This window comes from Tyto alba, unplaced genomic scaffold (genome assembly GCF_018691265.1).
Source record: "Tyto alba isolate M040663 unplaced genomic scaffold, T.alba_DEE_v4.0 Super-Scaffold_44, whole genome shotgun sequence".
NCBI classification, from domain to species: Eukaryota; Metazoa; Chordata; class Aves; order Strigiformes; family Tytonidae; genus Tyto; species Tyto alba.
In genome coordinates, this window is record NW_024881320.1 from 46857 (window position 1) to 74258 (window position 27402).

A 27402-nucleotide genomic window follows, 5' to 3' on the forward strand; every position below is an offset into this window, starting at 1 on the left:
ACACTGGGGACACTGGGGGAGACGGGGGACACTGGGCACACACTGGGGACACTGGGGTCAAGGCCCCCCCCCAGCCCCGCCCCAACAGGCCCCGCCCCGAGCCCCGCCCCGTCAAGTCCCGCCCCCGGAGAGGGGTCCAGGGGCGGAGCGAAGCGGGGAGGCGTGGCCTAAGTGAAGAGGCGTGGTCTCGGTAGGTCTGGGTGAGGCGTGGCCCGTGAAGGGGCGCGGCCTCGGAAGGGACGTGGCATGCGAGGGGGGCGTGTCCTCGGCGAAGGGGCGTGGCATCGCGGCGGCGCTCGCCCCATCCCCTCCGCACGCACGGCCGCGAGGCCCGCCCCTACGCTCCCATTGGCAGCCCCGCCGCCCAATGACGGCTGGGGGGCGGGTTCCTCGGGAGGAGGGGCCCCACCCCCTCCCCCCCCGGCCCCCTTTTCCCATTGGCCGCGGCCTTTGCGGGCGGCGGAAGGGGTGGGGCGCCGCGGCGGGCGCAGGCGCGGTGGCGCGGTGACGCAACCGTGCGTGCTGACGTTGCGCGGCGGCGACGGCGGCGCCCTCCGAGTGCGGCGGCGACGGTGAGTGAGGGGCGGCCCCGGGCCCGGCCGCGACACCCCCCCCCCCCCCTCCCTCCCCCCCCGGCCGCGACCCCCGCCCCGGCCGTGACCCCCCCCCCCCCGCCCCGCCACCGGCACCAGTCCCCCCGGACCCACCCGCGGCCGCCGGGCCTGGGCCGCCCCCGCCGCGGCCTCCCCGGCTGGGCCCTCCCGCACCGCCCCGCCCCGGGCCGGACCCCCGGCCCCGCCGGGCCCCGCTCCCCGGGAGGGCGCTGAAAGGCCGCCAGGATCCCCTCCGGGCCCGGCCCCGTTCCACCTCCCGTCGTCCCGGGTGCTGCCGGGCGGATCCGAGGCGTGTGTGGGGGGGGGGAAGATCGCGGGTCCGTCCCTTCCCCGCCTCACCGGGGCGGGTGCGAGGGGGTTGTGCCCCCCGCGGCGGGGTCCTGGTGAAGCGGCACGCCACGATGCTGCCGGTCACGCGTGGAGGGGCGGGCGAAGGGGTCCCCGTCCTCGCTGGGGGGTCCCCCCGCCCCGCAACTGCCCCGTCTCCGTTCTCTCCGCAGGGATCTCTGCGGCTCTCCCGCGGGAACGCATCCGCAGGGCTCGGCCGCAGCCCCCGGGGCCTCTCGCCGCCCCCCCCCCCCCCCCCCCCCCCCCCCTCCATGCCCGCCCTGGCCCGGGGGGGCACCGACTCCTCAACCAGCCCCCGCGGGGGCCCCCGCCGCGGCCGCCGCGCCGCCGCCATGTGAGGGGGGGGCACGGCCGGTCCCGCGTCTCCCCCCCTCCCCGCCGCCGCCGCCGTGAGCCCCCCCGGCACCGCCATGATGTTCCGGGATCAGGTGGGGATCGTGGCGGGGTGGTTCAAGGGCTGGAACGAGTGCGAGCAGACGGTGGCCCTGCTCTCGCTGCTGAAGCGCGTCACCCGCACCCAGGCCCGCTTCCTCCAGCTCTGCCTCGAGCACTCGCTGGCCGACTGCGCCGACATCCACCTCCTCGAGGCTGAGGCCAACAGCGCCGGTGAGTCGCGGCAGGGGGGCTCCTCTGGGACCCCCGGGGCTCCCTGGGTGGAGGGGCAGGGTCCTTGGGAACCCCCGGGGCTCCCTGGGTGGAGGGGCAGGGTCCTTGGGGACCCCCGGGGCTCCCGGGGTGGACGGGCGGGCTCCGTGGGGCTCCCGGGGTGGACGGACGGGCTCCGTGGGGCTCCCGGGGTGGACGGGTGGGCCCCACGGGCACCCCCAGGACTCCATGGGTGGACGGGTGGGCCCCACGGACACCCCCAGGACTCCATGGGTGAACGGGTGGGCCCCACAGGGACCCTCAGGATTCCCTGAGTGGGTGGGCCGGCTTCCTGTATGGATGAGTGGACTCTTTGGGGACCCATGGGTGGATGGGTGGGCTCCCTAGAGCACCCCCAAGGCTCCCTGGGTGCCCCACGGGGCTTTGCAGAGCCCCCAAGGGCTCTCGTTGCACCCGCTGGGTCCCTACACATCATCCCGCTCCCCACATGGTCCTGGGGACCCCAAAAGCTCCATGGGTGCCTGGCGGGGCACCTCACCTCATTCCACACACCTCCGGGGTCCCCTCCTGGGTGGGAGGGGTGCCTCCCTGTGCATCCCTGGACTAAATCAGGGGGGCTCAGGGGCTCCCTGTGTTCCCCAGGGGTTCTGTCTGCCCTGTCCCCCACCTCCTGGAGTTTTTGTCCCCAGTTTTAGCCCCCTGTTTTTGCCCTGGGTGAGTTTTGCTCCCCCATTTCCAGCCCTGGGAAGGGAGAGGTTTAGCTCCCAAATCCCCTCCACGTCCTGACGAGGTGATCCCACGTGGGGAGGGGAGAGGTTTAGGTCCCAAATCCCCCCTCCACTTCCCGATGAGGTGATCCCACATGGGATGGAGAGGGAAGAGGTTCAGGTCCCGAATCCCCCCTCCACATGCCAGTGAGGTGACCCCACGCAGGATGGAGAGAGGAGGAGGTTTAGCTCCCAAATCCCCCCCTGCATCCTGATGCAGTGATTCCACACGGGACGGGCAGGGGGAGAGGTTGAGCTCCCAAATCCCCCCCTGCATCCCGACGAGGTGATCCCACAAGTAGAGGGGAGAGGTTTAAGTCCCGAATCCCCCCTCCACATCCCAGTGAGGTGACCCCACGCAGGATGGAGAGGGGAGGAGGTTTAGCTCCCAAATCCCCCCCTGCATCCTGATGCAGTGATTCCACACGGGACGGGCAGGGGGAGAGGTTGAGCTCCCAAATCCCCCCCTGCATCCCGACGAGGTGATCCCACAAGTAGAGGGGAGAGGTTTAAGTCCCGAATCCCCCCTCCACATCCCAGTGAGGTGACCCCACGCAGGATGGAGAGGGGAGGAGGTTTAGCTCCCAAATCCCCCCCTGCATCCTGATGCAGTGATTCCATACGGGACGGGCAGGGGGAGAGGTTGAGCTCCCAAATCCCCCCCTGCATCCCGACGAGGTGATCCCACAAGTAGAGGGGAGAGGTTTAAGTCCCGAATCCCCCCTCCACATCCCAGTGAGGTGACCCCACGCAGGATGGAGAGGGGAGGAGGTTTAGCTCCCAAATCCCCCCCTGCATCCTGATGCAGTGATTCCATACGGGACGGGCAGGGGGAGAGGTTGAGCTCCCAAATCCCCCCCTGCATCCCGACGAGGTGATCCCACAAGTAGAGGGGAGGGGTTTAAGTCCCGAATCCCCCCTCCACATCCCAGTGAGGTGACCCCACGCAGGATGGAGAGGGGAGGAGGTTTAGCTCCCAAATCCCCCCCTGCATCCTGATGCAGTGATTCCATACGGGACGGGCAGGGGGAGAGGTTGAGCTCCCAAATCCCCCCCTGCATCCCGATGAGGTGATCCCACAAGTAGAGGGGAGAGGTTTAAGTCCCGAATCCCCCCTCCACATCCCAGTGAGGTGACCCCACGCAGGATGGAGAGGGGAGGAGGTTTAGCTCCCAAATCCCCCCCTGCATCCTGATGCAGTGATTCCATACGGGACGGGCAGGGGGAGAGGTTGAGCTCCCAAATCCCCCCCTGCATCCCGACGAGGTGATCCCACAAGTAGAGGGGAGGGGTTTAAGTCCCGAATCCCCCCTCCACATCCCAGTGAGGTGACCCCACGCAGGATGGAGAGGGGAGGAGGTTGAGCTCCCAAATCCCCCCCTGCATCCCGACGAGGTGATTCCACACGGGACTCAGCCCCGTCCCCTCCTCGGTGCCGCTGACACCCCCCCCTTGTCACCCCTTTTCCCCAGCCGCCATCAGCCAGTGGCCGCAGGAGCCGGCGGAGGCGGCGGTGGCCCTGCTCCTGGCCCACCTCCCGCTGCTGCAGCCGGGCAACGCCGCCGCCAAGGCCGAGTACATGAAGCGGCTGCAGAAGATCCTGGCGTACGCCATCGAGAGCAACCGCTGCGTGGAGGAGAGCCGGCAGCTCCTCTCCTACGCCCTCATCCACCCCGCCACCACCCTGGACGACCGCAGCGCCTTGGCCCTTTGGTTGGGCCACCTGGAAGAGCGTTTGGCCGGCGGCGGCCCCCCGGCGAGACCCCCCCGCCCCGATGCCCCGAGGCGGCCGCCGCCTCCCCACGAGTGGCCCGAACACGCGGCCCCTGAGCTGGGGCCCGCCTGGCCCGAGGCGGCCCCCCGGGAGAACGGGCACCCGCCCTTCCACCCCCCCACCAGTGGCAACGGCCTGGGGGGAGCGGGTGAGTGGGGATGGGGGGGGTCTGGAGGGGACATTGAGGGGTCTGGAGGGGACAGGGAGCGGGAGAGTGGGGATGGGGGGGACAGGGAGCGGGAGAGGGGATGGGGGGGACAGGGAGGGGTCTGGAGGGGACAGGGAGTGGGTGAGTGGGGATGGGGGGGACAGGGAGGGGTCTGGAGGGGACAGGGAGTGGGTGAGTGGGGATGGGGGGGACAGGGAGCGGGAGAGGGGATGGGGGGGACGGAGGGGTCTGGAGGGGACAGGGAGCGGGAGAGTGGGGATGGGGGGGACAGGGAGCGGGAGAGGGGATGGGGGGGACAGGGAGGGGTCTGGAGGGGACAGGGAGCGGGAGAGTGGGGATGGGGGAGACAGGGAGGGGTCTGGAGGGGACAGGGAGCGGGAGAGTGGGGATGGGGGGGACAGGGAGGGGTCTGGAGGGGACAGGGAGTGGGTGAGTGGGGATGGGGGGGACAGGGAGGGGTCTGGAGGGGACAGGGAACGGGAGAGTGGGGATGGGGGGACAGGGAGGGGTCTGGAGGTGACATGGAGCGGGAGAGTGGGGATGGGGGGGACATTGAGGGGTCTGGAGGGGACGGGGAGTGGGTGAGTGGGGATGGGAGGGGATATTGAGGGGTCTGGAGGGGACGAGAGGAGTTTGGAGGGTACAGGGGGGCTGAGGAGGGACCTGGGGGGCACATTAGTGGCTGAGAAGGGATAGTTAAGGGGGGGGGGTATGGGGAGGTGTCTGGAGGAGACAAAGGGGGTTGAGGAGGAATCCAGGGGGGGAGTGGAAGGGAAATTAAGTGCTGAGGGAAATTAAGGACTTGTGGGAATGGGAAGGGGTCCGGGGTGACACCCAGGCATGTGGAAGGTTGAGGGGAGAGTTGGGGGGGGGGGGCTGCAGGGGCTCAGGGGAGACGCTGAGGGGTGAGGAGGGATTTGGGGACAACGTTAAAGGCCGAGGAAGGATCTGGAGGGGACCCAGGTGGCCACAGAGGATTTGAGGGGGCGGGGGGTGTGGTCAGGGGTCCCGCAGAAGGGACCTGAGCCCACCCTGACTCCCCCGTCCCCACAGCTCTGCCCTGCCAGCTGCACCCCAGCCCGCTGAAACGCTCCCTCTCGCTGGTGCCCGGCAGTCCCCAGGGAGGGGGCAGCGAGTGGCCGGGGGGGGGCGGTGACGAGCCCGCCGTCCCCGTGCCCCCCCGCCCCCCTTTCGGGGACCACGCGCCCCTCTCGCCCCAGAGCAGCGTGGCCTCCTCCGGCAGCGAGCAGACCGAGGAGCCGGCCGGCGGCCGCAACACCTTCCAGGAGGATGGCAGCGGCATGAAAGGTGGGGGACGGGGCACGTGTTGGGGGGGGGGGGTGGCCGTGGGGACTTGTCACCTCACAGCCACATCCCCCCCCCCCCCCCCAAAGATGTCCCCTCTTGGCTGAAGAGCCTGCGGCTGCACAAGTACGCGGCGCTCTTCTCCCAAATGACCTACGAGGAGATGATGACGCTGACGGAGCATCACCTCGAGTCGCAGGTGAGTCGGGGTGTTGTGTGTGTGTCACCCCCCCACACACACACACACCCCTGGATGAGAGGACACCCCCCCTGCCCACCACCACCCCCCACCTGTCCCTCCTTGTCCCCGCAGAACGTCACCAAGGGCGCGCGGCACAAGATCGCCCTCAGCATCCAGAAGCTGCGGGAGCGGCAGAGCGTCCTCAGGGCGCTGGAGAAGGTGGGGCACGGCACTGGGGGGTCCTCGGGTCCCCCCGGGGTGACACTGGGGGGCCCTCGGGTCCCCCCAGGGTGGCACTAGGGGACCCTCGGGTCCCCCTGGGGCGCCACTGGGGGACCTTCAGGTCCCCTCGGGGTGGTACTGGGGGGTCCTCGAGTCCCCCTGGGGTGGTACTGGGGGGTCCTTGGGTCCCCTCGGGGTGACACAGGGTGTCCCAGCTCCCCAGCTGCAGGAGTGACAGAGTGTCCTCAGGGTGCTGGAGAAGGGGTGGCATTGGGGGGTCCTCGGGTCCCCCCGGGGTGGCACTGGGGGGGTCCTCAGGTCCCCCCGGGGTGGCACTGGGGGGGTCCTCGGGTCCTCCTGGGGTGGCACTGGGGGGGGGTCCTTGGGTCCCCTCGGGGTGACACAGGGTGTCCCAGCTCCCCAGTTGCAGGAGTGACAGAGTGTCCTTGGGGTGCTGGAGAAGGGGTGGCATTGGGGGGCCCTCAGGTCCCCCCGGGGTGGCATTGGGAGGCCCTCGGGTCCCCCAGGGTGCCCCTGGGGTGCCACTGTGGGGTCCTCGGGTCCCCCCGGGGTGGCACTAGGGGGGCCCTCGGGTCCCCCAGAGTGGCACTGTGGGGTCCTCAGGTCCCCCAGGGTGCCCCTGGGGTGCCACTGTGGGGTCCTCGGGTCCCCCCGGTGTGGCACTAGGGGGGCCCATGTCCCCTGCATGTCCCCAGGGGTGTCGCTGGCCACCTGCTGTGTCCCCAGGGCTGGTGGAGGGCGGGGGGGGAGGTTCCCCAATCCATCCCCCCCCCCCCCCGAGGTCCCCACATCCCACTGCTTGTCTCCCATATCTGTGTGTCTGTCTGTGTGTCCCCCCCCGGTCCCCGCAGGACATCCTCGAGGGGGGCAACCTGTGGACGGCGCTGCAGGAGCTCCAGCAGATCATGGTGACCCCCATCAAGGCTTTCCGGCCCCCCCCGGCCGTTCCCCCCTCCAACGGCACCCCCGAAGGGGCCCCCCCGGGGACCGCTGACGCCTTCGCCCCCCACCCGGCCACCGACCCCGAAGCCCCCGCCGCCCCCGTCCCCGACGGGGACATCCCGGGGCAGTTCACCCGTGTCATGGGCAAAGGTGAGACACCCCCCCCCCCCTCCCCACTTCCCTTTTGGGGGGTGTCCCAGGGTGCTGGGGGGGTGCCTGGGTTCTTCCCTGACACCCCCCCCCCCCTCAGTGTGCACCCAGCTGCTGGTGTCGCGGCCGGACGAGGAGAACATCACCAGTTACCTCCAGCTCCTTGAGAAGTGCCTGAGCCATGAGGTAGGGCAGGGCCTGGGGGGGGGGGGGGAGGGTTTTTTGGGGAGGGGGGGGGGAAGCTGCAGGGCTGTGTGACCCCTCCCCTCACGGGGGGTGTGTGTGTCTCCCCCCTCTCCAGGCGTTCACGGAGACGCAAAAGAAGAGGCTCCTCTCCTGGAAGCAGCAGGTTCTGAAGCTGCTCCGCGCCTTCCCCAAGAAGGTGCCGCTTGACGGCCCGGGCTATCGCCCCCCCAAGGGGTAGGTGGGCGTGGGGGGGGGGGGGGGGGACACAACGGCGGGGGGGCGTATAGGGGGGGCTGGGAACACCCCCCCAGTCGGTGTCCCTTTGGGACCCCAGCCCTGCTCCCCAGTTTGTCCCTCTTGGGGGGAGTGGGATGCCCTGAGTGTTGCATTTACCCTCTCTTGTGTGGGGGGGGTGTGTGGGGGGGGTGTCTCTTGGCCTCAAGTGCCTTGTTGCCCCCCCCCCCCCCCAACACCCAACAACCCCCCCAATTTGGGCGGGTCTAAAGGGGTTTCAGCCCCACCCCCAGGACACCCCTATGCCCCAGTGTGTCCCCTGGGTGCCCCCCTTCCCCCCTGCCCCGAGGGTTGAGGTGCTTCATTTACCCCTGGGGGGGCTCTGGGTGACCTGGGGGGGGGGGGGGGGGGGGCTGGTGCCACCCTGCCGCCCCCACCCCATGTGTGTGTGTGTGTTCCCCCCCCTCCCTCCCCTTCCAGCTGGGCCTTCGGCTCCAACTCGCTCCCCATAGCTGGCTCTGTGGGGGGGGCGGGGGGGCGGCGGGGGCAGCGCCCCTTCGCGTTGCCCCCCCGCGCGCTGCCCCCCGCCCGCCTGGGGCTGCTGGGGCCGGCTGGGGGGGCCCCCGCCCCCCGGCCCCCCCTGGGTGGGCCCCCCCTCAGCGCCCAGGGACGCCAGGTGGGTGGCAGAGATGAGTGCTGGGGTCCTTGGGGGGGGGGGGGGGGGGGGCGCGGATTTGGGGGGTGGATCTTGAGGGTTGGGGGGGGAGAAGGGCAAACATGGGGGGGTGGGGGGGCAGATAGTGGGGTCCTCCAGGGTTTGGGGGGGGTCCTGTGCTGGGGATCTTGGTTGAGGGAGCAAACGGGGGGGGGGGGGCAGGTGGGAGGGGGTGTCTCGGCAGTGGGGGGGGGCAGGTGGGGGGTGGTCTGGGCCGTTGGGGGGGGCAGGTGGGGGGGGTGTTTGGGTAGTTGGGGGGGGGGGGCAGACGGGGGGGGTTCCGTGGGGAATTGTGGAGACGTTGGGGTGGGGAGGGATGAACTGGGGGAGGTCGGGGCCTGTTCACCCTGGAGATCCTTTTGGGGGGGGGGGGGGGGGGGGCCCTTCTGGACACCAGCATCCCTGTGTTGGGGTCTGGGGGGCCCCCCCCCCCCCACTCTAATAACCCTCCTGTACCACCCCCCCCCAGAGCCTGTGGTTTGGCAGCGGGGGGGCCGGGGGCTCCCCGGGGAGCCGCAGCGCGGTGCAGCGCACCCACTCGCTGCCCGTCCACACCTCGCCCCAGGCCCTGCTCGCCTTCCCCCAGGGTAGGTTTGGGGGGGGGGGGGGGGGGGACAGGGGGGGTGTTTTTTGAGGGTGGGGGGGGGGGACACACCCCTAAAACTGGGGGGACCCTCTGTGGGAGGGGGTAGACCTGAACACACCCCCCCGCTGTGTTGCAGTCCCCACAGGGTGGGTGTGCAGGAAGCTTGGGGCTCCCCCAAGGAGGTTTTTTTTTGGGGGGGGGGTGGTGTTTTTTGAGGGTGGGGGGACACCCCTAAAACTGGGGGGACCCTCTCTGGGAGGGGGCAGACCTGCCCCCCCCCCCAGTTGTGGCAGTCCCCACAAGGGTGGGTGCAGGAAGCTTGGGGCTCCCCCAAGGAGGGTTTTTTTTGGGGGGGGGGTGGGGTAAGGGTTGGTGGGGGTGGGTCAGGGGTCTGGGCCCCCCCTCCTCACTAATTTTCTGTGATTTTCCCCCCCCCAGAGTGTCCCCTCCCCGGCACTGACCTGGAGATCAACCCCACGCTGGAGTCGCTGTGCCTGAGCATGACGGAGCACGCGCTGGGCGGTGAGGGGGGGGGCACGGGGGGGGGGGGGGGGGGGCACACGACACGGACACTGGGGGGGCGGGGGGGAGACATGGACAGGGTGGGGGGGACAGGGTGGGACACGGGGAGGGGGAGGACACACAAATGGATTTAGGGGGGATGGGGGGGGGGGGGGGGGTGGGACATAAAGGACCATGGTGGGGGGGGGTTAGGGGACATGGCCCCCCCCCCCCCAGGGTGCCCCCTGACACCCCCCCCCCCCCCACAGACGGCACAGACAAGACCTCCACCATCTGATGGCGCCACCCCCCCACCCCCCCTCCCCAAAGCAGGGGGGGTCACACCCATAACCCCCCTCCCCAGGTGGGGGGGCACCCCCTCCCTCACCAGTCACCCCTCAGTGCCCCCCCCCTCCCCAGGGGGGACACCCTCAAATAAGCCGGGGTGGGGGAAGGAGTGTCCCCCCCCGTTGCCCTCCCCCCCCTCCCAGGTCAGGGTGCAGGGCCCCCCCTGTGGGGGAGGGGCTCCCAGGGCCGATGACCTCGCGGGGGGGGGTGGGGTGGGGAGCAGGGGGGGGCGGGGGGGGCCGTGTTGACACTACAGGGGCTGCGTGTGGGGGCGGGGCTCTCCCAGCCCCTCTTTTTTGGGGGGGGGGGGGGAGGGGGGGTGTGGGGGTGCGAGGGGGGGGGGCGTGGGCGGGCAGGGTTTTGTTGCGTTTTCACCATTTTTAATAATCCCCCAATCCTGGGAAAATTTTTTTTTTTTGTTGGGTTTTTTTGTTTCTTTCTCTTTATTATTATATTATTATTATTAATATTATTTTTTTGTTTTGTTGGGTTTTTTTTTGTTTTTTTTTTTTTTTTGTTGGCCCTGGGGGGGAGGGGGGAAGCGTGTCGCCCTGTCCACCCCCGGGGGAGGGGGGGGAACACCCCAAATTTAGGTACATGTTGATGCCCCCTGGGGTGGGGGGGATGCCCCGGGACCCCTCCCCCCGTCGGTACAGCCCCCCCCCCCCCCCCCCTTTGTACACGTAGCGCCGCGGCCCTTCGAGATAGAAACGTTATTTTAGATACATTTTATTATGAATAACTTTTGTTATGACTATGGCTGGTAACCATGACTACGTTATTAAAGACAAAAAAAAACCAAAAAAAAAAACAAAAAACCAAAACAAAACCCAAACGAACCCAAAGTGCCTGGTTTTTACCCCAAAACGGGGAGGAGGGGGGGGCCAGGCTCCCCCCATCAGTCGCTGGAGGAGTCGGAGGCCTCGCTGGGGCTGTCGTCGTCCTCCGAGGCCTCGCTGGGGCTGAGCCGGGGGCTGCGGGGGGGCCCCCCCTCGCTGCCTCCCCCCTCCGACTCTTCCTCTTCCTCCTCCTCCTCCTCTTCTTCCTCCTCATCTTCCTCGTCGTTGTCGCTGCCGAAGATCTCTTCCTGGTCGCGGGCGGCCCGGGCGGCATCGCTGCCCCCCCGCCGGCCCCCCCTGCCTTCTTCCTCCTCCTCTTCCTCCTCTTCGGCCTCATCCTCCTCCTCGCTGCGGACCGAGCCCCCCCGCTCGCTGCTGCTCCCTGAGCCTTCGGCCTCCTCCTCCTCCTCGCCGCTTGCCCCCCCCTCGCTCTCGCTGCCTTTCTCCCGCTCTTCATCTGGAAGATTTGAGGGGGGGGGTTGAAGATTTGGGGGTGTTTGGGAAGGTTTGGGGGGGGGGGGGGGTTGAAGATTTGGGGGTGTTTGGGAAGGTTTGAGGCGCCCCCCCCAATACCTGATCCTGCTGCCTCCTTCTCAGCCTCCATCTCCTCCTCTTCTTCCTCCTCTGGCTCGTGGTTCTCCAGCTGCGCTCGCCGCGCTTCCTGGTGTGTGTGGTTGGGGGGGTCAGCTGGGCTCCTGGGTCCCAACTGCACCCCCAGGGGGGCGGAGTGGGGCAGGGGGGGGTCCCCAATTCCAAACCCACCCCCTCCCCATACCTGGGCCTCCAGCTCTTTCTCGTTCATGTCCCGGTGCTTCACCACCAGCACCGCGTTGGTGCCCGACTGCACCCCAGCCCGCGCCCGCCGCTTGCTCAGCCGCACCCTGGGGGGGGGGGGGGGGGGAGGTCAAGTACCCTCAGGACCGTTCCCCCCCGCCCCAAAATCCCTCCCAACCCCCCAGGACACACACCCCCCCCCCCCCCACCCCAAAATCTCTCCCAACCCCCCGGGACACCCCCCCTGCCCCTCCCTGGGCCCTGCCCAGATCCCTCCCAGACCCCACCTGACCCCTCCCCAGACCCTGAACACGCCCGAACTCCCCCAGGGAACATCCCCCCCCACCCCAAAATCTCCCCCTCTCCCAATATCCTGACAGGGGGGGACTCAGGGTCCGTCCCCCCCTCCCACTATCCTGACAGGGGGGGACTCAGGGTCCGTCCCCCCCTCTCCAGGAGCCCCCGGCCCCTCCCCACATCACCCATTCTTCCCCTCCAGTCTCCACAGGGACTCCCAAGGAGTCCACAAGAAAAGCGACAACATCCCCCCCCACCCCAGTGCCCCCATTACTGGGCGGGGGGGGGGGGGGTGTGTGTGTTTCCCAGTGCCCCCCCCCAGCCCCACCTGGTCTCCAGCTCGTTGTAGTAGACGCCGTCGCCCTCACGGAAGATGAAGAAGTAATTCTCCTCGTAGCCCTTGCTGGCCTTGTTCTTCACGTTCCAGTTGTACTCCCGGGCGATCTTATAGTCATATCTGGAGGGGGGGGTGGGCACAGGGGGTGTGGGGGGGGGGCCTGGGAATATCTCCCCCCCCCGCCCCCCGCCAAAGCAGCCCCCCCCAAATTGAACCTTTAGGTTGGTCTTAAAGCAGTTGACAAACCAACCTCTCGGTTTTTCTCCCATAAAAATGGGGGACCCCCGCCCAGTCTGCTCCTCATGGCCCCCCCCCCCCTCAAGCTACACGGGACCCCCCAATTCTGTAGGGACCCCCCCCCAACATACACATCCTCGGGGGCGTAAGCCATCTCCTCCTCCTGGTCTCGCTTCCGCTTGCGCAGAGTCTCCTCCACCGGCAAGAAATAAGCCACAAACTGGTTCCCTTCCTCATCCATCATCCCCCTGCGGGCAGGAAAGGGTTAAAGGGTGTGCGGGGGGGGGGGGGGGGGATGGGCTGACAGAAACTCTGCCCCCCCCAAAATGTGGGGGTTCCCCCCCGCCCCCAGCACCTGATCATGGCCTGGGACATCATCTCCAGCGCGGCGGGGCCGCTCGTGTCCTTGGGCGCCGGGTCCGAGTCAAAGATGACTTGGGCGCAGGGATTGATCCACATCTGGGGGGCAAAAAAGGGGGTGGGGGGGGGCAAAAAGGGAGGGGAGGCAAAAAAGGGGAGGGGGGAGGAGTGGAAAATGGGGGAGATGGGGGGCAACACCCCCCCCAACCACCCCCCAGACCTCGAAACCGCCATTCTAACACCAGAACTGCCCACCACCCCCCAGGCTGCCCCTTCAAGGTGGGGTCTGTGCCTCAGTTTCCCCTGCAGGACAGTGTTGCCGGGGGGGGGAGATTTACGGTGTTGCCCCCACTGCTGGGGGGGTCCCCAACGTGGCTCCCCCCCCCTACCTTGAAATCAGGGAAGACGGGCATGACCTCGACCGGGGTGACACGGGGTTTGCTGTAATGCTGCGTGATCTGGGGCGGGGGGGGGGGGAAACAGAACAGCATCAGGGCTGTGTCCTGTCCCATCCCCCCAAAAATCCCACAGGGGAACCCCCAAATATCCCGGGGGGGATCCCCAAGAAACGCCCCCTCCCCCTCACCGCTTTCTGGGCATCCTCAAAGGTCTTCTCGATGGCGGCGATCTGGCTGTCACGGTCTTTGTAGATCTCTTCCTCGGTGAACTGCTGCTTCACTGAGACACCGATCCTGTGGGGGGGGGTACAGGGGGGTGGGGGGGTGTGGGGGGGCAGGGGGCTGTGCCCCCCCCCCCCCGCCCAGGACCCCCGCCTGGACTCACTTGACCTCGGGTTTCTCGTTGGAGACGCCGTAGCGGTTGAACTCGGTGGAGATGTACTCGGTCTTGCGCATCCACGGCACCACCTTGGCGTGTTGCTGTGACCTAAGCGGGGGGGCAGCATGATTTGGGGGGGCCTCTCAGGGCTTTGGGGGTACCATAGGCCCCCACCTCAGCTTGGTGTTGGGGGTGTCACACACCCCCCCCACCACCACCCCGGGGATGCCGTTACCTCTTGGAGCTGGTGGGTGCTTGGATCTCCTCCTCCAGCAGCTTCTCATCTGCTGGGTCCAGGAGCACTGGCCGGGGGGAGGGAAATGGGGAAATTTGGTTTTCCCCCCCTCAGTGTTGGGGTCTCCCCACAAGTTTGGGGACCCACACGCTCTTGGGGTTCCCCCCCCCCCCCCAATTCTGGGGTCCACCCAATCCCTCTTCCCATCCTTAGTGGCAGCTCAGCCCTTGGGGGAGCTCCTGGGGTATCCCTGGGCCCATCTCCCCTGTGTGCCCCCTCCCCCCTCCCAAAATCTGGGGTGTCCCCCCCCCCAAACTCGGGGTGCACCGGCCCCCCACCGCTGGGATCGATGCGGTAGGTGTCGGGGTTGATGAGGTCGATGGTGACACCCAGGTCGGGCTCCGTCAGCAGGTCGTGCTTGTGCTGCTTCTCCAGCGACGTCGCCTTGTACTGCACAAACCTGGGGGGGGCGGGCGTATGGCACGTCCAGGCACCCCAAAACACCCCCCAAAAACCCCAACCCCACCCCAAACACCTTGAAACACACCTCAAAACTCCTACTCCCCCAAAGCACACCCCAACGCCTCCAAGAAACCCCACCCCCCCCCAAAACACCCCCCCAAAAACCCCAACCCCCAATAAACACCGCCTGAAAACTTTCCAAAAACCCCAACCCCCCCAAAACACCCCGCAAGTCCCCCGAACCCCCCACTTCCCCAAAACACATCCCAAATCCCCCTCAAAACCCCCAACCCCTGCAAAACACCCCCCCAAAACCCTCTAAAAACTCCAACCATCCCCAAAAATGCCCCCAAAACCCCAACCCCCCCCCCCAAAGACCCTCTAAAACCCTCCCCAAACCCCAACCACAACCCCCGGAACACCCAAACCTTCCCCGCCCCAACTTTATGTCGCGGGTTGGGGTGCAGGGGGGTGACCCCCTGACCCCCCCCCCGCCCCCCCTGACCCCCCCCGCACCGGTTCTGGTCGAAGGGGTAGGTGATGAACTTGGGGTCGAAGGGGATGTCGGGGAGGCTGTTGCAGTACTTGACCCGACACACCACGCCTGACCTGGGGGGGCGAGGGGGGGGGGGTCAGGGAGGGCCCCCGAACCCCCCAAAACACGGGGGGAGGGGATCCCCCATGGGGGGGGAGTGGGGTGGGGAGGGTGGCACTGGGGCCACCCCCCCCAGGGTCCCAACCCCCCCCACTCACCTCTCAGGGAGCGTCCGGTGGGAGCTGGGCCTGTGGGAGGGGGAAGGGAGGGGAGCAGGGGGACACACGCCCCCCCCCTCACGCTATGACGTCATGACAGGGCCCTGGCATCCAGGGCCACCCCTGCACTGTGACGTCATGAGGGAACCCCCCCCCTCGGAGCTGTGATGTCATGAGGCAACCTAGGCACACGGCCCCCCCGCCCCCCCATGCACGCTATGGCGTCACGCGGGGATCCCCCCACACCCAGAACCACCCCTCTCCGCGAGCTATGACGTCAGAGAAGTTCCCAGGGTTAGGCCACGCCCACCCCGCCGTGTGTGTGACATCACGAGGGGACCCAGGCGCCCGGAGCCCCCCTCCACCCGCCCCCCTCTGTGCAATGTGACGTCACGACGACACCCAACCCCCTCCCCCAGGGGCGTTATGACGCCAGGAGGGCGCCCATGTCGCCACCACCCCAACCCCACCCCGCTGCATGTGACCCCGCGAAGGGACCCCGTGACGCCACGGCGCGCGGCCGTGACGTCAGGCCCGTGACGCCGCCGTACCTGTGGCCCGGCTCCTCCCGCTGCGCCTGCGTCTGGATGGTGGGAGCCATGGCGGCGCCGGGCCCCGCGCAGGCAGCGCGGCGGGCAGCTGTTTCCGGAAGGTGACAGGACCCCCCCGCACGGCACGCCGGGCTGACGTCGCTTCCGGGCGGCGAGCGGAAGTGAGGGTAGCGGCGGAAAGATGGCGGCGCCCCCTCAGCCGCCGCCGCCGCCGCCGCCGGCGGGCCCGGGCTCGGGCTCGGGCCCGGGCCCGGGGCCGGGGCCGCCGGCTGCTCCTGCGCCGCCGCCGCCGCCTCTGCCCGCCGCGCCGCCGGGGCCGGGGCAGCCCCCGGGGCCGCCGCTGCCGGCGCAGGTGGCGGCCGCGCAGGCGCAAGACTTCGACCCGGTGCAGCGGTTCCGCCTCCTCATCCCGCAGCTGAAGGAGAGCCTGCAGGTGGGCGGGGCCTGCCGCCAAAAGGGGGCAGAGCTTTGCCAGATCATGATCGTCTTGCATGCTGAGTGGGCGGGGACTGCCGCCGAGGGGGCGTGGCCTGGCAGCGCGGGGGCGTTTTCCCATTCGGAATGGGCGTGGCCTACCGCCGGAACGGGGCGGGGCTTTGTTAAGGTTTTCTACTGGGTGGGCGTGATCTGCCACCGAGAGGGGCGGGGCTTTGTTATCGCAGGGGGGGTAGTCCATGGTGGGCGGTGCCTGCCGCCGAAAGGGGGCGGGGTTTGGTACTCAAGCGGTTTGGCGCCGATATGGGGCGGGGTCTGCCACCTGAATTGGGCGGGGCTTGCCGCCGAAGGGCCGTCGCCCTGAGAAGGTCCCGGGGCTGCACCACGACACACACCGCCCGCCCCCCCCCCCCACCTTCATCCCCCCGAAAATGAGTCCCCACGGCCGGTGACACGCGTGAGGCTGCAGTGGGGGGGCCACCTGTGTCCCTCCTCACCCCCCGTTTCCCCCACCCAGGCCCTGATGAAAGTGGCAGCGCAGAACCTGGTGCAGAACTCCAGCATCGACAACGGGCAGTGAGTGACCGTGACCCCCCTGTCCTGTCCCAGTGCTCCCCAGGCCGCCTCCGCTGCCTCCCATTCCCCCCTGCACCCTCCCAGTCCCTTCCCGGTGTTCCCCATTCCCCTCTGGGGTGGGTGGCAGTGGTGATAACAGTGTCATCCCTCCCCCCAGGAAAAGCGCCGACGGGGCCCTTCAGCGCTTCGACAAGAGCCTGGAGGAGTTCTATGCTCTCTGTGACCAGTTGGAGCTCTGCCTTGTGAGTGAAACCTCCCCCAAAACTGTCCCTGTCCCTCTGGGAACACCCCCAATGCGGTCTCCACATCCCCCCACCCCCCCCAGTGATGCTTGTGCCCCCCTAGTCCCCCCCTCCCCCCATCCTCTCCCTCCATCCCACACCTGTGCCGTGTCACCCCCCGCCCCAGTGACCCCCCGCCCTGTGTGTCCACCCCCAGCGCCTGGCCCACGAGTGCCTCTCGCAGAGCTTCGACAGCGCCAAGCACGCCCCTGCCCTGGTGCCCGCAGCCCCCAAAGGTGAGGGGGGGGCGGGCGAGACCCTCCCCTACACCCAGTACCTGCCCCTCATCAAAGCCCAGATCGCCGGTGCCAAGGACATCCACAACGCCCTGCTGGAGGGGGCCAACAAGATCACCGGCAAGCTGCCCCCCCCGGGCGGGCCCTGAGTGTTTTGGGGTGTCCCTGCGGGGGTCACAGACACTCCCCAAACCTTCTGTGGTGGTCTGAGGGCGGACACGGGGCCGGGGGGTGTTTGGGGAATTCTGGTACCACGTGTCGAGGGGTCAGAGTGCCGGCACACAGTGCAGAGGGGTGCTGACACACCCCCACACACACCCCCGATTTTTGGAGGGGACCCCGCGGGGGTGCTGAGCCCCCCCTCAAATTCTGCCAGGGGTCTGAAAGCAGATCCAAGGGGCTTGGGGGTGGGGGGTCTGAGTGTGGAAATGGGGAGACATAGTGCTGGCTTTTGGGGTGCTGACCTCCGCGGGGGGCCATAATGGGGAAGGGGTGGGGCATGGGGGGTGCTGGCCCCCCCTGGTTTTGGGGGGAAACCAGCTGTTTTTTTGGTAAATAAACTGTTTTTTTGTTGTGATACCGGCTGCTCTGTGTCCGTGGCATGAGCCGGGGGGGGGGGGGGGGGGGGGGGAGGCGGTGGATCCCGCCGCCACCCACGCAGGACCCAGGCGTCCGTGGGTTCGCTTCCCGTGGGGGTCGACGCGGGCTCGAAAGGCACTGGCGCGACGTGACGTCACGGCCCGCCCGCGGGACGTCACTGCGCGGAGCCTCCTCTTGTCCCCGCCGCGCCCGCCGGTCGGGGCACGTGACCGCGGCCGACGCCGACCCGTTCCCCATCACGTGACGCGGGGGAGAGCGGCGCTGTTCTCGCGAGAGGTTGTGGCGGGACCGGGACCGGGACCGGGACCTGGACGGGGAGCGGGGCCGGCACCGGGAACGCACCGGGAGCGGTACTGGAAATAGACCGGCACCGGGAACAGACTGGGAGCGGGAATTGTCCGGGAGCGGGGCCGGGCCGAGGCGGGACCGCAGCTGACAGCGGAGCGGGGCCGGGGCCTCCAGAGCGGCCGCGCCGAGGCCTAGAGCGGAGCGGAGCCGCCGTCCCCCCCGGGGTAAGAGGCGGCGGTGGCGGTGGGGTCCCGCCGGGGGATGGGACCCCCCTCAGCCGGGGCTAGATCTGGGGTTCAGGTGAGGGGTGCTGGTAGGGCCGTTCCGGGGGGGGGGGGGGGGGGGGGGTCGTGCCGCCCTGTACCCCCCATGCACACCGGGACACCCCCGTATCATTCGCCTGGGCCTCCCCTGAACACCCCCAGACCCCCCTGTCTGCCACTCAGGACGCTCTCAGACCCCCTGGGACACCCCCAGACCCCCCTGCCAGACACTCGACACCCCTAGATTCCCCGGGGCACCCCCAGACCCTCTAGGACACCCCTCCATCTCCCCCCCGCCCCCCCCCCCCCCCCCCCCCCCCCCCCAGACCCACCCCCAGCGCCACCATGTCAGACAGCGACGACAGCAACTTCTCAGAGGACGAGAGCGAGCGCAGCAGCGAGGCCGAGGAGGCTGAGGAGAACGAGGTGAGGCTGAAGGCTGCGGGGAGGGGGGTGGTGCGTGCATGTGGCTGCTCTTCCTCACCCCCCTCCAAACTCCCCAGGCCGAGGAGGAGCGCGCCAGCGCTGCTGGCAGCGAGAAGGAGGAGGCCGAGGAGGAGGAGGAGGAAGAGGAGGAGGAGTACGACGAGGAGGAGGAGGAGGAAGACGATGACCGGCCAGCCAAAAAGCCACGCCATGGCGGCTTCATCCTGGACGAGGCCGGTGAGCTGCGGGGGCCACGGGGGTATTGGGGGGAGTCGCTGCTGCCCCCCCAGCCCCACTCACCACCCTGCCCCCCCAGATGTGGATGACGAGTACGAAGACGAAGACCAGTGGGAGGACGGGGCCGAGGACATCCTGGAGAAAGGTGAGGAGCCGCTCTGGGGGGCCCCCTCTGGGTCCCTTCCCCACCCTGGAGGCCCGAGGAAGAGGATGGAAGCTCAGCCCTGCAGCAGGACGGCTCTGTGGGGGCCAGCCCCTGCCCTCCAGCTCTTACCCCCCTCCCAGCCCCTTTCTTCCCCAACCCCCCCAAATTCACCACTTGAGGGGGGGATGGGAGGGATGGTGTGTCTCCCTTGCCTCCCACCGTCTGTCTGTCCCTCCCTCCCTGTGTCCATCTGCTCAACACATCTCATCCGCACTCGCCTGGGGTTTTTATTTTGCTTTTATTTACCCCCTCCACACTTTCCCCTTCCCCCCCCCACCGTGCCGCTGCCTGAATTTTGATTCCTTCCCCTTTGTTCCCCCCTCACCCGTGGGTGGTTTTGCCGCTATTATTTGCTCCATCCTCCACCGCCACTCCTTGTTCCCGAGCAGAAGAGATCGAAGGTAAGCCCAAATCACCCCACCGTCCCCCCCCATTTCCCCTCGGGGTCCATCTGTCCCCCAACTCAGGGGCCAAGCAAGCCCAGCCCTCCCCCCCCGTGGCAGCCCCCGGGAGCAAGATCCCAACCTTCCTCTTCCTTGCAGCTTCCAACATCGATAACGTGGTGCTGGACGAGGATCGCTCCGGCGCTCGGCGGCTGCAGAACCTCTGGAGGTGACGGTGGCTCCGTCCGGGTGTCCATCTGTCTGGTGAGGCAGCGGGGGTTGCACTGATGCCTCCCCCTCTCCTTCTCTCTCCCCAGGGACCAGCGTGAAGAGGAGCTGGGCGAGTATTACATGAAAAAATACGCCAAGTCCTCAGTGGGAGAGACGTAAGTCCCCGTCCCTGTCCCCATCCTCATCCCCAGCGCGATGAGGAGCAGCCCCCCTCTCTCCCCACCACTTCTCCTTTCACCATTTCCTTATCATTTTCCCTTTTTTCAGTGTTTACGGTGGCTCTGACGAGCTCTCGGATGACATCACGCAGCAGCAGCTGCTGCCTGGAGTCAAGTGAGTCTCACGGAGGTGGGGAGGAAAAACACCCGTGTGGTTTTAAGGGGAAAAAGGAGCAAATTGGGATGAGCCGCACTGTAACGGTGTTTCCTTCTCCACCCCCCATACAGGGACCCCAATCTCTGGACTGTGAAGTGCAAGGTGGGTTCTGGGGGGGGGTTGGGGGGCCACGCAGGGCGGAGCTCAGCACGGTGAAGGAGCGAGGGGGCTGCATCCCCACTCCTAAAATGTCCTTTTTGTCCCCAGATCGGCGAGGAGCGCGCCACGGCCATCGCCCTCATGCGGAAATTCATCGCGTACCAGTTCACTGACACAGTGAGGCCGTGGCCAGAGCGGGGCCGGGGGGGATGTGACAGGACCGCTGTGTCCCAGACGTGTCCCCAACGCATCCCCTCGTCCTCCAGCCCCTGCAGATCAAGTCGGTGGTGGCCCCCGAGCACGTCAAAGGTTACATCTACGTGGAGGCCTACAAGCAGACGCACGTCAAGCAGGCGATCGAGGGGGTGGGCAACCTGCGGATGGGCTACTGGAACCAGCAGATGGTCCCCATCAAAGAGATGACCGACGTCCTCAAGGTGGTGAAGGAGGTCACCAACCTCAAGCCCAAATCTTGGGTGCGCCTCAAGAGGGGGATCTACAAGGACGACATTGCCCAGGTGAGGAGGGGAAGGAGGCTGGGACGCCGTGGGGACACACACGCACACACACCCCCCCCGGCTCACCCCGCCTTTGCACCCCGCAGGTGGATTACGTGGAGCCCAGCCAGAACCAGATTTCCCTCAAGATGATCCCCCGCATCGACTTCGACCGGATCAAAGCCCGCATGAGCCTGGTAAGCGGATCCATGCCGTGCCGGCACTGGTGGCCCCCCTGCCACCCTGCCCGCCACCCTTTGCTCACCCTCCCGCTGCCCCCCACCCCGCAGAAAGACTGGTTTGCCAAGAGGAAGAAGTTCAAGCGACCCCCACAGCGGCTTTTTGATGCTGAGAAGATCCGGTAAGCGACTGTCACTGTGACGGGGGACATCAGTCATAACCCAAAAAGGGCCCCTCTGGCTCCCTGGGTTGTGGGGGGGTTCCTGCCCACCAAGGGGGTGATTTGGGTTCTGTCCCAGGTCCCTGGGAGGTGACGTGGCATCCGACGGCGACTTTCTCATCTTCGAAGGCAACCGCTACAGCCGCAAGGGATTCCTCTTCAAGAGCTTCGCCATGTCAGCTGTGGTGAGCACCGCTGCCCCGCCGTGCCGGGGTTTGAACCCGAAAGCCACCACTTTTCCCCCCCAAAACTGCCTCCGTTCTAACGCCAAGGGGCGTTGGGAGGCTGGTGGCTCCTCGGCGGGGGATGGTTTTGGCCACCGGCTTCGCTCTTGGCAGATAACAGAGGGGGTGAAGCCCACCCTGTCCGAGCTGGAGAAGTTTGAGGACCAGCCCGAAGGCATCGACCTGGAGGTGGTGACGGAGAGCACGGGTACGTGGGTGCCCCCGCCGCCCACCCCCCGCTGCACCACCGCCCCCCCCCCCCCTCACCATCCCCACTTGTCGCCCCAGGGAAGGAACGAGAGCACAACTTCCAGCCCGGCGACAACGTGGAGGTGTGCGAGGGCGAGCTGATCAACCTGCAAGGCAAAATCCTCAGCGTCGACGGCAACAAGATCACCATCATGCCCAAACACGAGGACTTGAAGGTCAAGGGGTCCCCGGGGAGCGATGACGGGTGCCTCCCGGGGCCGCTGCGGCCACCCTGGGACCCCCCCCAGCCCCCTCTCCCCCTCCCCACAGCGTTTTTCTTCCCCCTTGCAGGACATGCTGGAGTTCCCGGCTCAGGAGCTGCGGAAATATTTCAAGATGGGCGACCACGTCAAAGTGATCGCGGGGCGTTTTGAGGGCGACACGGGGCTGATCGTGAGGGTGGAGGAAAATTTCGTCATCCTCTTCTCCGACCTCACCATGCACGAGGTATTTGGGAGGGGGGAAGGAATTCAGCTCAGCGCCACGTCCCACCCCAAAGCGGATTGGTTTTTTTTTGGGAAGGGGGGAAAGGAGGGGAAACGGTTACATCTTACGCTTCTCGCCGCCAGCTCAAGGTTCTGCCACGGGACCTGCAGCTCTGCTCGGAGACGGCATCTGGCGTGGATGTGGGGGGGCAGCACGAGTGGGGTGAGCTGGTGCAGCTGGACCCCCAAACCGTGGGCGTCATCGTCCGCCTGGAGCGAGAGACCTTCCAGGTGGGTCCCAGCTCCCCAGGGAAGTCTGGAGGAGCCGCATCTGTGTCCCAGTCGGGGTTTCCACACTCATCCCCATGCTGGAGCTGTGTTCCCTGCCCTAGGGGGGGCAGGGGGTCCCCGTTTTTGGCTGCCCCCCCCCCCTCTCCTAGTCTCTTGCTGTCCCTGCAGGTGCTGAACATGTACGGGAAGGTGGTGACGGTGCGGCACCAGGCTGTCACCAGGAAGAAGGACAACCGCTTCGCTGTCGCCCTCGACTCGGAGCAGAACAACATCCACGTCAAGGACATCGTCAAAGTCATAGACGGGCCTCACTCGGTAGGGGCTTCCAGGCTCTGAGGGGGGGTCCAGGGGGGTTGCAGTCCCTTCCTAGTGTTTTGGGGGGGCCCCCTTTTGGTGCCTTGGGGGGTCCCCTGGGTCTCTGCCGGTGCTGCTTTGGGTCTGTCCCTGCTTCAGGGACCGTCCCTGCTTCAGGAACCATCCCTGGAGTGAGCGGGGCCCCTTCTGGCACTGGGGGGGGTGTCCCTCCCTGGTGTGTCTGGGGTCCCTCCTGGCATTGAGGGGTCACCAGGTCCCCTCTGCATCCCTCCCAGCACCGAGGGGACACCAGATCCCTCCCAGCACCTTGCTGGGTTGTTCCCGTTGCTGAGGGGAAGATCCAGTCACCTCTCCGGGGTTTGCCCCCCACCCCACCCCCCCCCAGCTTTGTTTCCCGGGGCATAACCCCCCCTCCTTTTCCCGGGGCAGGGGCGCGAGGGGGAAATCCGGCACCTCTTCCGGGGCTTTGCCTTCCTGCACTGCAAGAAGCTGGTGGAGAACGGCGGCATGTTCGTCTGCAAGACCCGGCACCTCGTCTTGGCTGGGGGCTCCAAGGTGGGGACACACCAGGGACACCCCTAGGGACTGCGAGGGAGGGCTGCAGCCCCCCGGTTTTGCTGCTGCCCCCCCCCCCCCCTCCAGGCACTGTTTTCTCTCCCCTCTCGCAGCCGCGGGACGTCACCAACTTCACCGTGGGTGGCTTCGCCCCTATGAGCCCCCGGATCAGCAGCCCGATGCACCCCAGTGGGGCTGGTGAGTGTTTGGGGGTGTCCCTGAGGCCGCGGGGGGTGGGGGTCCCCAAGGACCAGCCCCCCACCTCCACTGAGCCCTGTCCCCATCCTGCAGGCCAACGCGGCGGTTTCGGCAGCGGCGGCATGAGCCGCGGCCGCGGGCGGCGGGACAACGACCTCATCGGGCAGACGGTGCGCATCTCTCAAGGACCCTACAAAGGTGGGTGCTTTCCCGGGGGGTGCTGGGTGCCTGTTTGTGTCCCCTGGGGGGGGCGGTGTGTGTCAACAGGGACGCCTGACACACACACCCCCTCTCCCCATTCCACCCCACAGGCTACATCGGGGTGGTGAAGGACGCGACGGAGTCGACGGCCCGCGTGGAGCTGCACTCCACCTGCCAGACCATCTCGGTGGACCGCCAGCGCCTGACCACCGTGTGAGTGGGGGGGGAATGGGGATACTGGGGTCAGGGTGACCCTCAGAGGGCCCCCCCCCACCCCCGATGGGTCAGGGTGACCCTCAGAGGGCCCCCCCCCACCCCCGATGGGTCAGGGTGACCCTCAGAGGCTCCCCCCGCCCCGACGGGTCAGGGTGGTCCTCAGGGTGGGTGACGCTTGGGCTAGGACCTCCCCTGGGGGCAGATGACACCTGCAGACATAAGCAGGGCTCTTTTAGGGGGGGTTCCCGTCCCCACCCCTGGCACCGTGTCCCCCCCTGACACCCACGTGTCCCCGCAGGGGCTCACGGCGCCCAGGTGGGATGACGTCAGCCTACGGGCGCACCCCCATGTACGGCTCCCAGACCCCCATGTACGGCTCCGGCTCTCGCACCCCCATGTACGGCTCCCAGACCCCTCTGCACGACGGTGAGTGGCACTGGGGGGGGCGTTGGGGACATAGGGGGACACGGGGGTGGCCTGGGGAACGGACCAGGATGTGATGGGGACATGGAGGGATGGAGGGAACAGGGATTAGGGGGATCCTGCATTGGCCTCGGGGGGTGCAGCAGGATGAAGTGGGGCCTTGGGGGGGACATGGAGGGGTCTGGGGTGACACAGGGATGGAGGGGACAGGGATGAGGGGGACCTCTGGGACACAGGAGGGACCCCAGGAGCACAGAGGGGACTCCGGGCTGGGCTGCAGGGGGATGGACTGGGATGAGATGGGATCTTGGGGGACACAGAGGGGACCCTGGAGGGATCTGGAGGCGATAGGGCTGAGGTGGGACCAGGGACATGGAGAAACTGGGGGGGGGGGGGGGGGGGCTCAGGGGGGCCCCTGCAGCCATGGGGGCTGACGGATCTGTCACGGGCCCCTCGCAGGCAGCCGCACGCCGCACTACGGCTCGCAGACACCGCTGCATGACGGCAGCCGCACGCCCGCCCAGAGCGGCGCCTGGGACCCCAACAACCCCAACACACCCTCCAGGTGGGTACGGGGTGGGGGGTGTCCCCCTCACCGGGACAGCCCCGTTTCGGGGTCCCCCAGCTACCGGGACGTTCATCTGTACCCGTAGGGCCGATGAGGACTTCGAGTATGGCTTTGACGACGAGCCCACACCCTCACCGCAGGGCTACGGGGGCACCCCCAACCCCCAGACCCCCGGCTACCCCGACCCCTCGTCCCCCCAGGTCAACCAGCCCTACAACCCCCAGACCCCGGGCACACCAGCCATGTAAGTGCTCCCTCTACCCCAGGGGTGACCCCTGCTCTGGGGGGGATCCTCTGCTCCTGGGGAACCCCAAACTGCAGCTCTGGGGGGATCCTGTGCTCCTGGGGGGACCCCAAACCACAGCTCTGGGGGCACCCCAAACCACAGCTCTGGGGGGAAACTGTGCTCCTGGGGGGACCCCAAACCACAGCCCGGGGGAGAACCTGTGCTCCTGGGGGACCCCAAACCACACCCCAGGGGGGAACCTGGGGTACCACAACCATGAACCTGTGGGAGAAACTGCTCCTGAGGGACCCCAAGCTATGGGGGGGGATGGGGGGGGGGTGGGTGGGCGGGTAACCATGGCCCCTGAATTGGGGTCCCAGTGTGAAACTGCAACCCCAGGAGACCCTACAACATGACCTTGGGGGAAAGCTGCTCCTGGGGGGGTAACTGTACTCCTGGGAGACCCCAAATGACCCCAAACCTCGGCCCTGGAGGGAAACTGTCCCCCCAGGGTGCAACGTTGGCCCTGGAGGACCCCAAATGCTCCAACCCCATCCCTGAAGCCCTCCGAATCGTGCCCTGGGGGGTGCTACCTCTTCCCTCCCTACCCCACCCCAGGTACAACACGGACCAGTTCTCGCCCTACGCCGTCCCCTCGCCGCAGGGCTCCTACCAGCCCAGCCCCAGCCCCCAGAGCTACCACCAAGTGGCCCCCAGCCCCGTGGGCTACCAGAACACCCACTCGCCAGCCAGCTACCACCCCACGCCGTCACCCATGGCTTACCAGGTACCCCCCAAAGCCCCCCATGCTCCCCATAATGCCCTTAACGGCCCCATAGCCCCCCCTACACCCTCCAAAATCCCCTCATAGCCACATATAAGCCCCTAAATGCCCTCATTGCCCTCATTGCCCCTCAACAACACCCAAACCTCTCTACAACCCCCTCATAGTCCCCGTACACTCCCCTAAACTCCCTACAACCCCCAATCCCCTACATAACCCCCTAAACGCCCTCATAGTCCCCCTACAACTGCTTCATAGCCCCCCCTACAGCCCCCAAAACCCCCTCGTAGCCCCATATAACCCTCTAAATGCCCTCATTGCCCTCCTAAAATCCCTTTATAACCCCATATAACCCCCTAAATGCTCTCATCGCGCCCCTATATAACACCCTAAACTCCCTCATAGCCGCCTACACCCCCCTAAACTCCTTACAGCCCCCAAGCCCCCCCCCCATAGCCCCCCTACACACCCCTAAAATCCCTACAGCCCCACAAATTCCCTCCTCGCCCCCGGCTCCAACGCTGCCTCCTCTCTCCCCTCAGGCCAGCCCCAGCCCCTCCCCAGTGGGCTACAGCCCCATGACCCCCGGGGCCCCCTCCCCGGGGGGGTACAACCCCCACACCCCCGGCTCAGGGATCGAGCAGAGCTCCAGCGACTGGGTGACCACCGACATCCAGGTGAAGGTCCGTGACACCTACCTGGACAGTCAGGCGGTGGGACAGACCGGCGTCATCCGCAGCGTGACGGTGAGACCCACCCCCTTCCCCTCGGGGTGGGATGGGGGGGTGGTTTTGGAGGAGGGGGTGACACACATGGTGATGCTGACACGCCCCCCACCCCCCCTTCCCATCTTTTTCCCATTTGTAGGGTGGGATGTGCTCCGTATACCTGAAGGACAGCGAGAAGGTGGTGAGCATCTCCAGCGAGCACCTCGAGCCCGTCACCCCCACCAAGAGCAACAAGGTAGGGCCACCCCCCCCTCGCATCTTGGGGCCCCCCCAACACTCTCCCCCCCCCATCAACCTTTCTGGATCTTCTAGATCCCCTCAGGTGCTACCCCAGACCTTCCAGAACTCCCACATGCACCCTCTAGGACCCACCACCACCCCACAAAGCCCTCTCTCCCCCCTCTGCGCCCCCCCACCCCCCCACCCCCAGGCACTAACACAGCCCCCCTGCAGGTGAAGGTGATCCTGGGGGAGGACCGAGAAGCCACCGGGATCCTGCTCAGCATCGACGGGGAGGACGGGATTGTCCGCATGGATTTGGAGGAGCAGCTCAAAATCCTCAACCTCCGCTTCCTCGGCAAACTGCTGGAGGCCTGAGGCCCGCCCCCCCCCTCCCCTGCTGCCCCCCCTTTTCTTTATGTCCCCTGCCTTTTCTTCCTCCCCCTACCCCATTTTCCCACCCACCCCCCTTCTCTGCGCTGCTGGTTGTAGCAAGGTTTAGGTGTCAAATAAACGCCTGTGGGTGCAGCACCCCCTCTTCTGCGCTGCCCTCTATGGGGGGGGGGGGTCCAGGGGGGTGGGCAAGGGTGTGGAAATAGGGGCCCCCCGCCCCATAAAGGCGCGGAAGGGCGGGTGTGTGTGTAAACCAGAGCCCCTCTGCCCCATAGGGCTGGGGAAAGGGGGGTGAAACTGCCCCCCCCGTGGGGCGGGGAGAGGGTTGAAGCGGGACTTGGGGTGGGGGGGTTGAAACGGGACCCCTGTGGGATCGGGGTCGGGGGGGGGGCGTGTTTTAAACCTCCCCAAAAAAGAGCCGCGGGAGGGGGGAGCGGGATCGGCGCCGGCCGCGCACATGTTCTGCCCGTTCGCCCTGCCTCCTCCTCCCATTGGCTCTCCCCGCGCTGGCTCCGCCTCCCAGGCGTCGCCATTGGCCAGAGGCCGCGCCCCGCCCCTCCCTGC

At 67.5% G+C, this 27402-nt stretch overlaps 4 protein-coding genes across 5 annotated transcripts; 3 read left to right on the plus strand and 1 right to left on the minus strand.

Moving 5' to 3' along the window:
- The first annotated feature begins 498 nt into the window (after positions 1-498).
- On the plus strand, positions 499-9954 carry SAMD4B (sterile alpha motif domain containing 4B). Its single transcript, XM_042805674.1, has 13 exons — positions 499-572; positions 1115-1568; positions 3808-4257; positions 5332-5586; positions 5673-5782; positions 5897-5983; positions 6859-7099; positions 7200-7285; positions 7401-7519; positions 8000-8195; positions 8704-8821; positions 9259-9342; positions 9591-9954. The coding sequence occupies exons 2-13, from the start codon at positions 1373-1375 to the stop codon at positions 9617-9619; spliced, it is 1971 nt and encodes a 656-aa protein (XP_042661608.1). The 5' UTR covers positions 499-572; positions 1115-1372; the 3' UTR covers positions 9620-9954.
- A 413-nt stretch (positions 9955-10367) lies between these two features.
- On the minus strand, positions 10368-15442 carry PAF1 (PAF1 homolog, Paf1/RNA polymerase II complex component). Its single transcript, XM_042805595.1, has 14 exons — positions 15292-15442; positions 14741-14770; positions 14504-14596; positions 13864-13985; positions 13526-13592; positions 13297-13398; positions 13100-13205; positions 12903-12971; positions 12509-12612; positions 12285-12401; positions 11908-12036; positions 11284-11389; positions 11082-11169; positions 10368-10965 (listed from the first exon to the last, which is right to left on the minus strand). Exons 1-14 carry the CDS (start codon positions 15339-15341, stop codon positions 10568-10570), a joined length of 1581 nt encoding a protein of 526 aa, XP_042661529.1. The 5' UTR covers positions 15342-15442; the 3' UTR covers positions 10368-10567.
- A 26-nt stretch (positions 15443-15468) lies between these two features.
- On the plus strand, positions 15469-17396 carry MED29 (mediator complex subunit 29). The gene is made up of 4 exons (XM_042805596.1): positions 15469-15724; positions 16244-16302; positions 16460-16544; positions 16741-17396. The coding sequence occupies exons 1-4, from the start codon at positions 15473-15475 to the stop codon at positions 16966-16968; spliced, it is 624 nt and encodes a 207-aa protein (XP_042661530.1). The 5' UTR covers positions 15469-15472; the 3' UTR covers positions 16969-17396.
- Positions 17397-17658: 262 nt separating this feature from the next.
- On the plus strand, positions 17659-26976 carry SUPT5H (SPT5 homolog, DSIF elongation factor subunit). Of its 2 annotated transcripts, XM_042805512.1 has the most exons (30): positions 17659-17931; positions 18297-18396; positions 18474-18633; positions 18713-18778; positions 19228-19239; positions 19381-19450; positions 19539-19607; positions 19720-19785; positions 19899-19929; positions 20035-20103; positions 20193-20444; positions 20531-20620; positions 20714-20784; positions 20903-21008; positions 21162-21255; positions 21336-21472; positions 21588-21743; positions 21866-22012; positions 22181-22327; positions 22757-22882; positions 22996-23080; positions 23174-23278; positions 23392-23494; positions 23796-23923; positions 24380-24485; positions 24574-24732; positions 25333-25501; positions 26041-26244; positions 26366-26461; positions 26680-26976. In XM_042805512.1, exons 2-30 carry the CDS (start codon positions 18316-18318, stop codon positions 26821-26823), a joined length of 3249 nt encoding a protein of 1082 aa, XP_042661446.1. In that variant the 5' UTR covers positions 17659-17931; positions 18297-18315; the 3' UTR covers positions 26824-26976. The 2 variants fall into 2 exon arrangements, with proteins under 2 accessions (XP_042661446.1, XP_042661447.1); XM_042805513.1 differs by lacking the exon at positions 19228-19239.
- Positions 26977-27402: the final 426 nt, after the last annotated feature.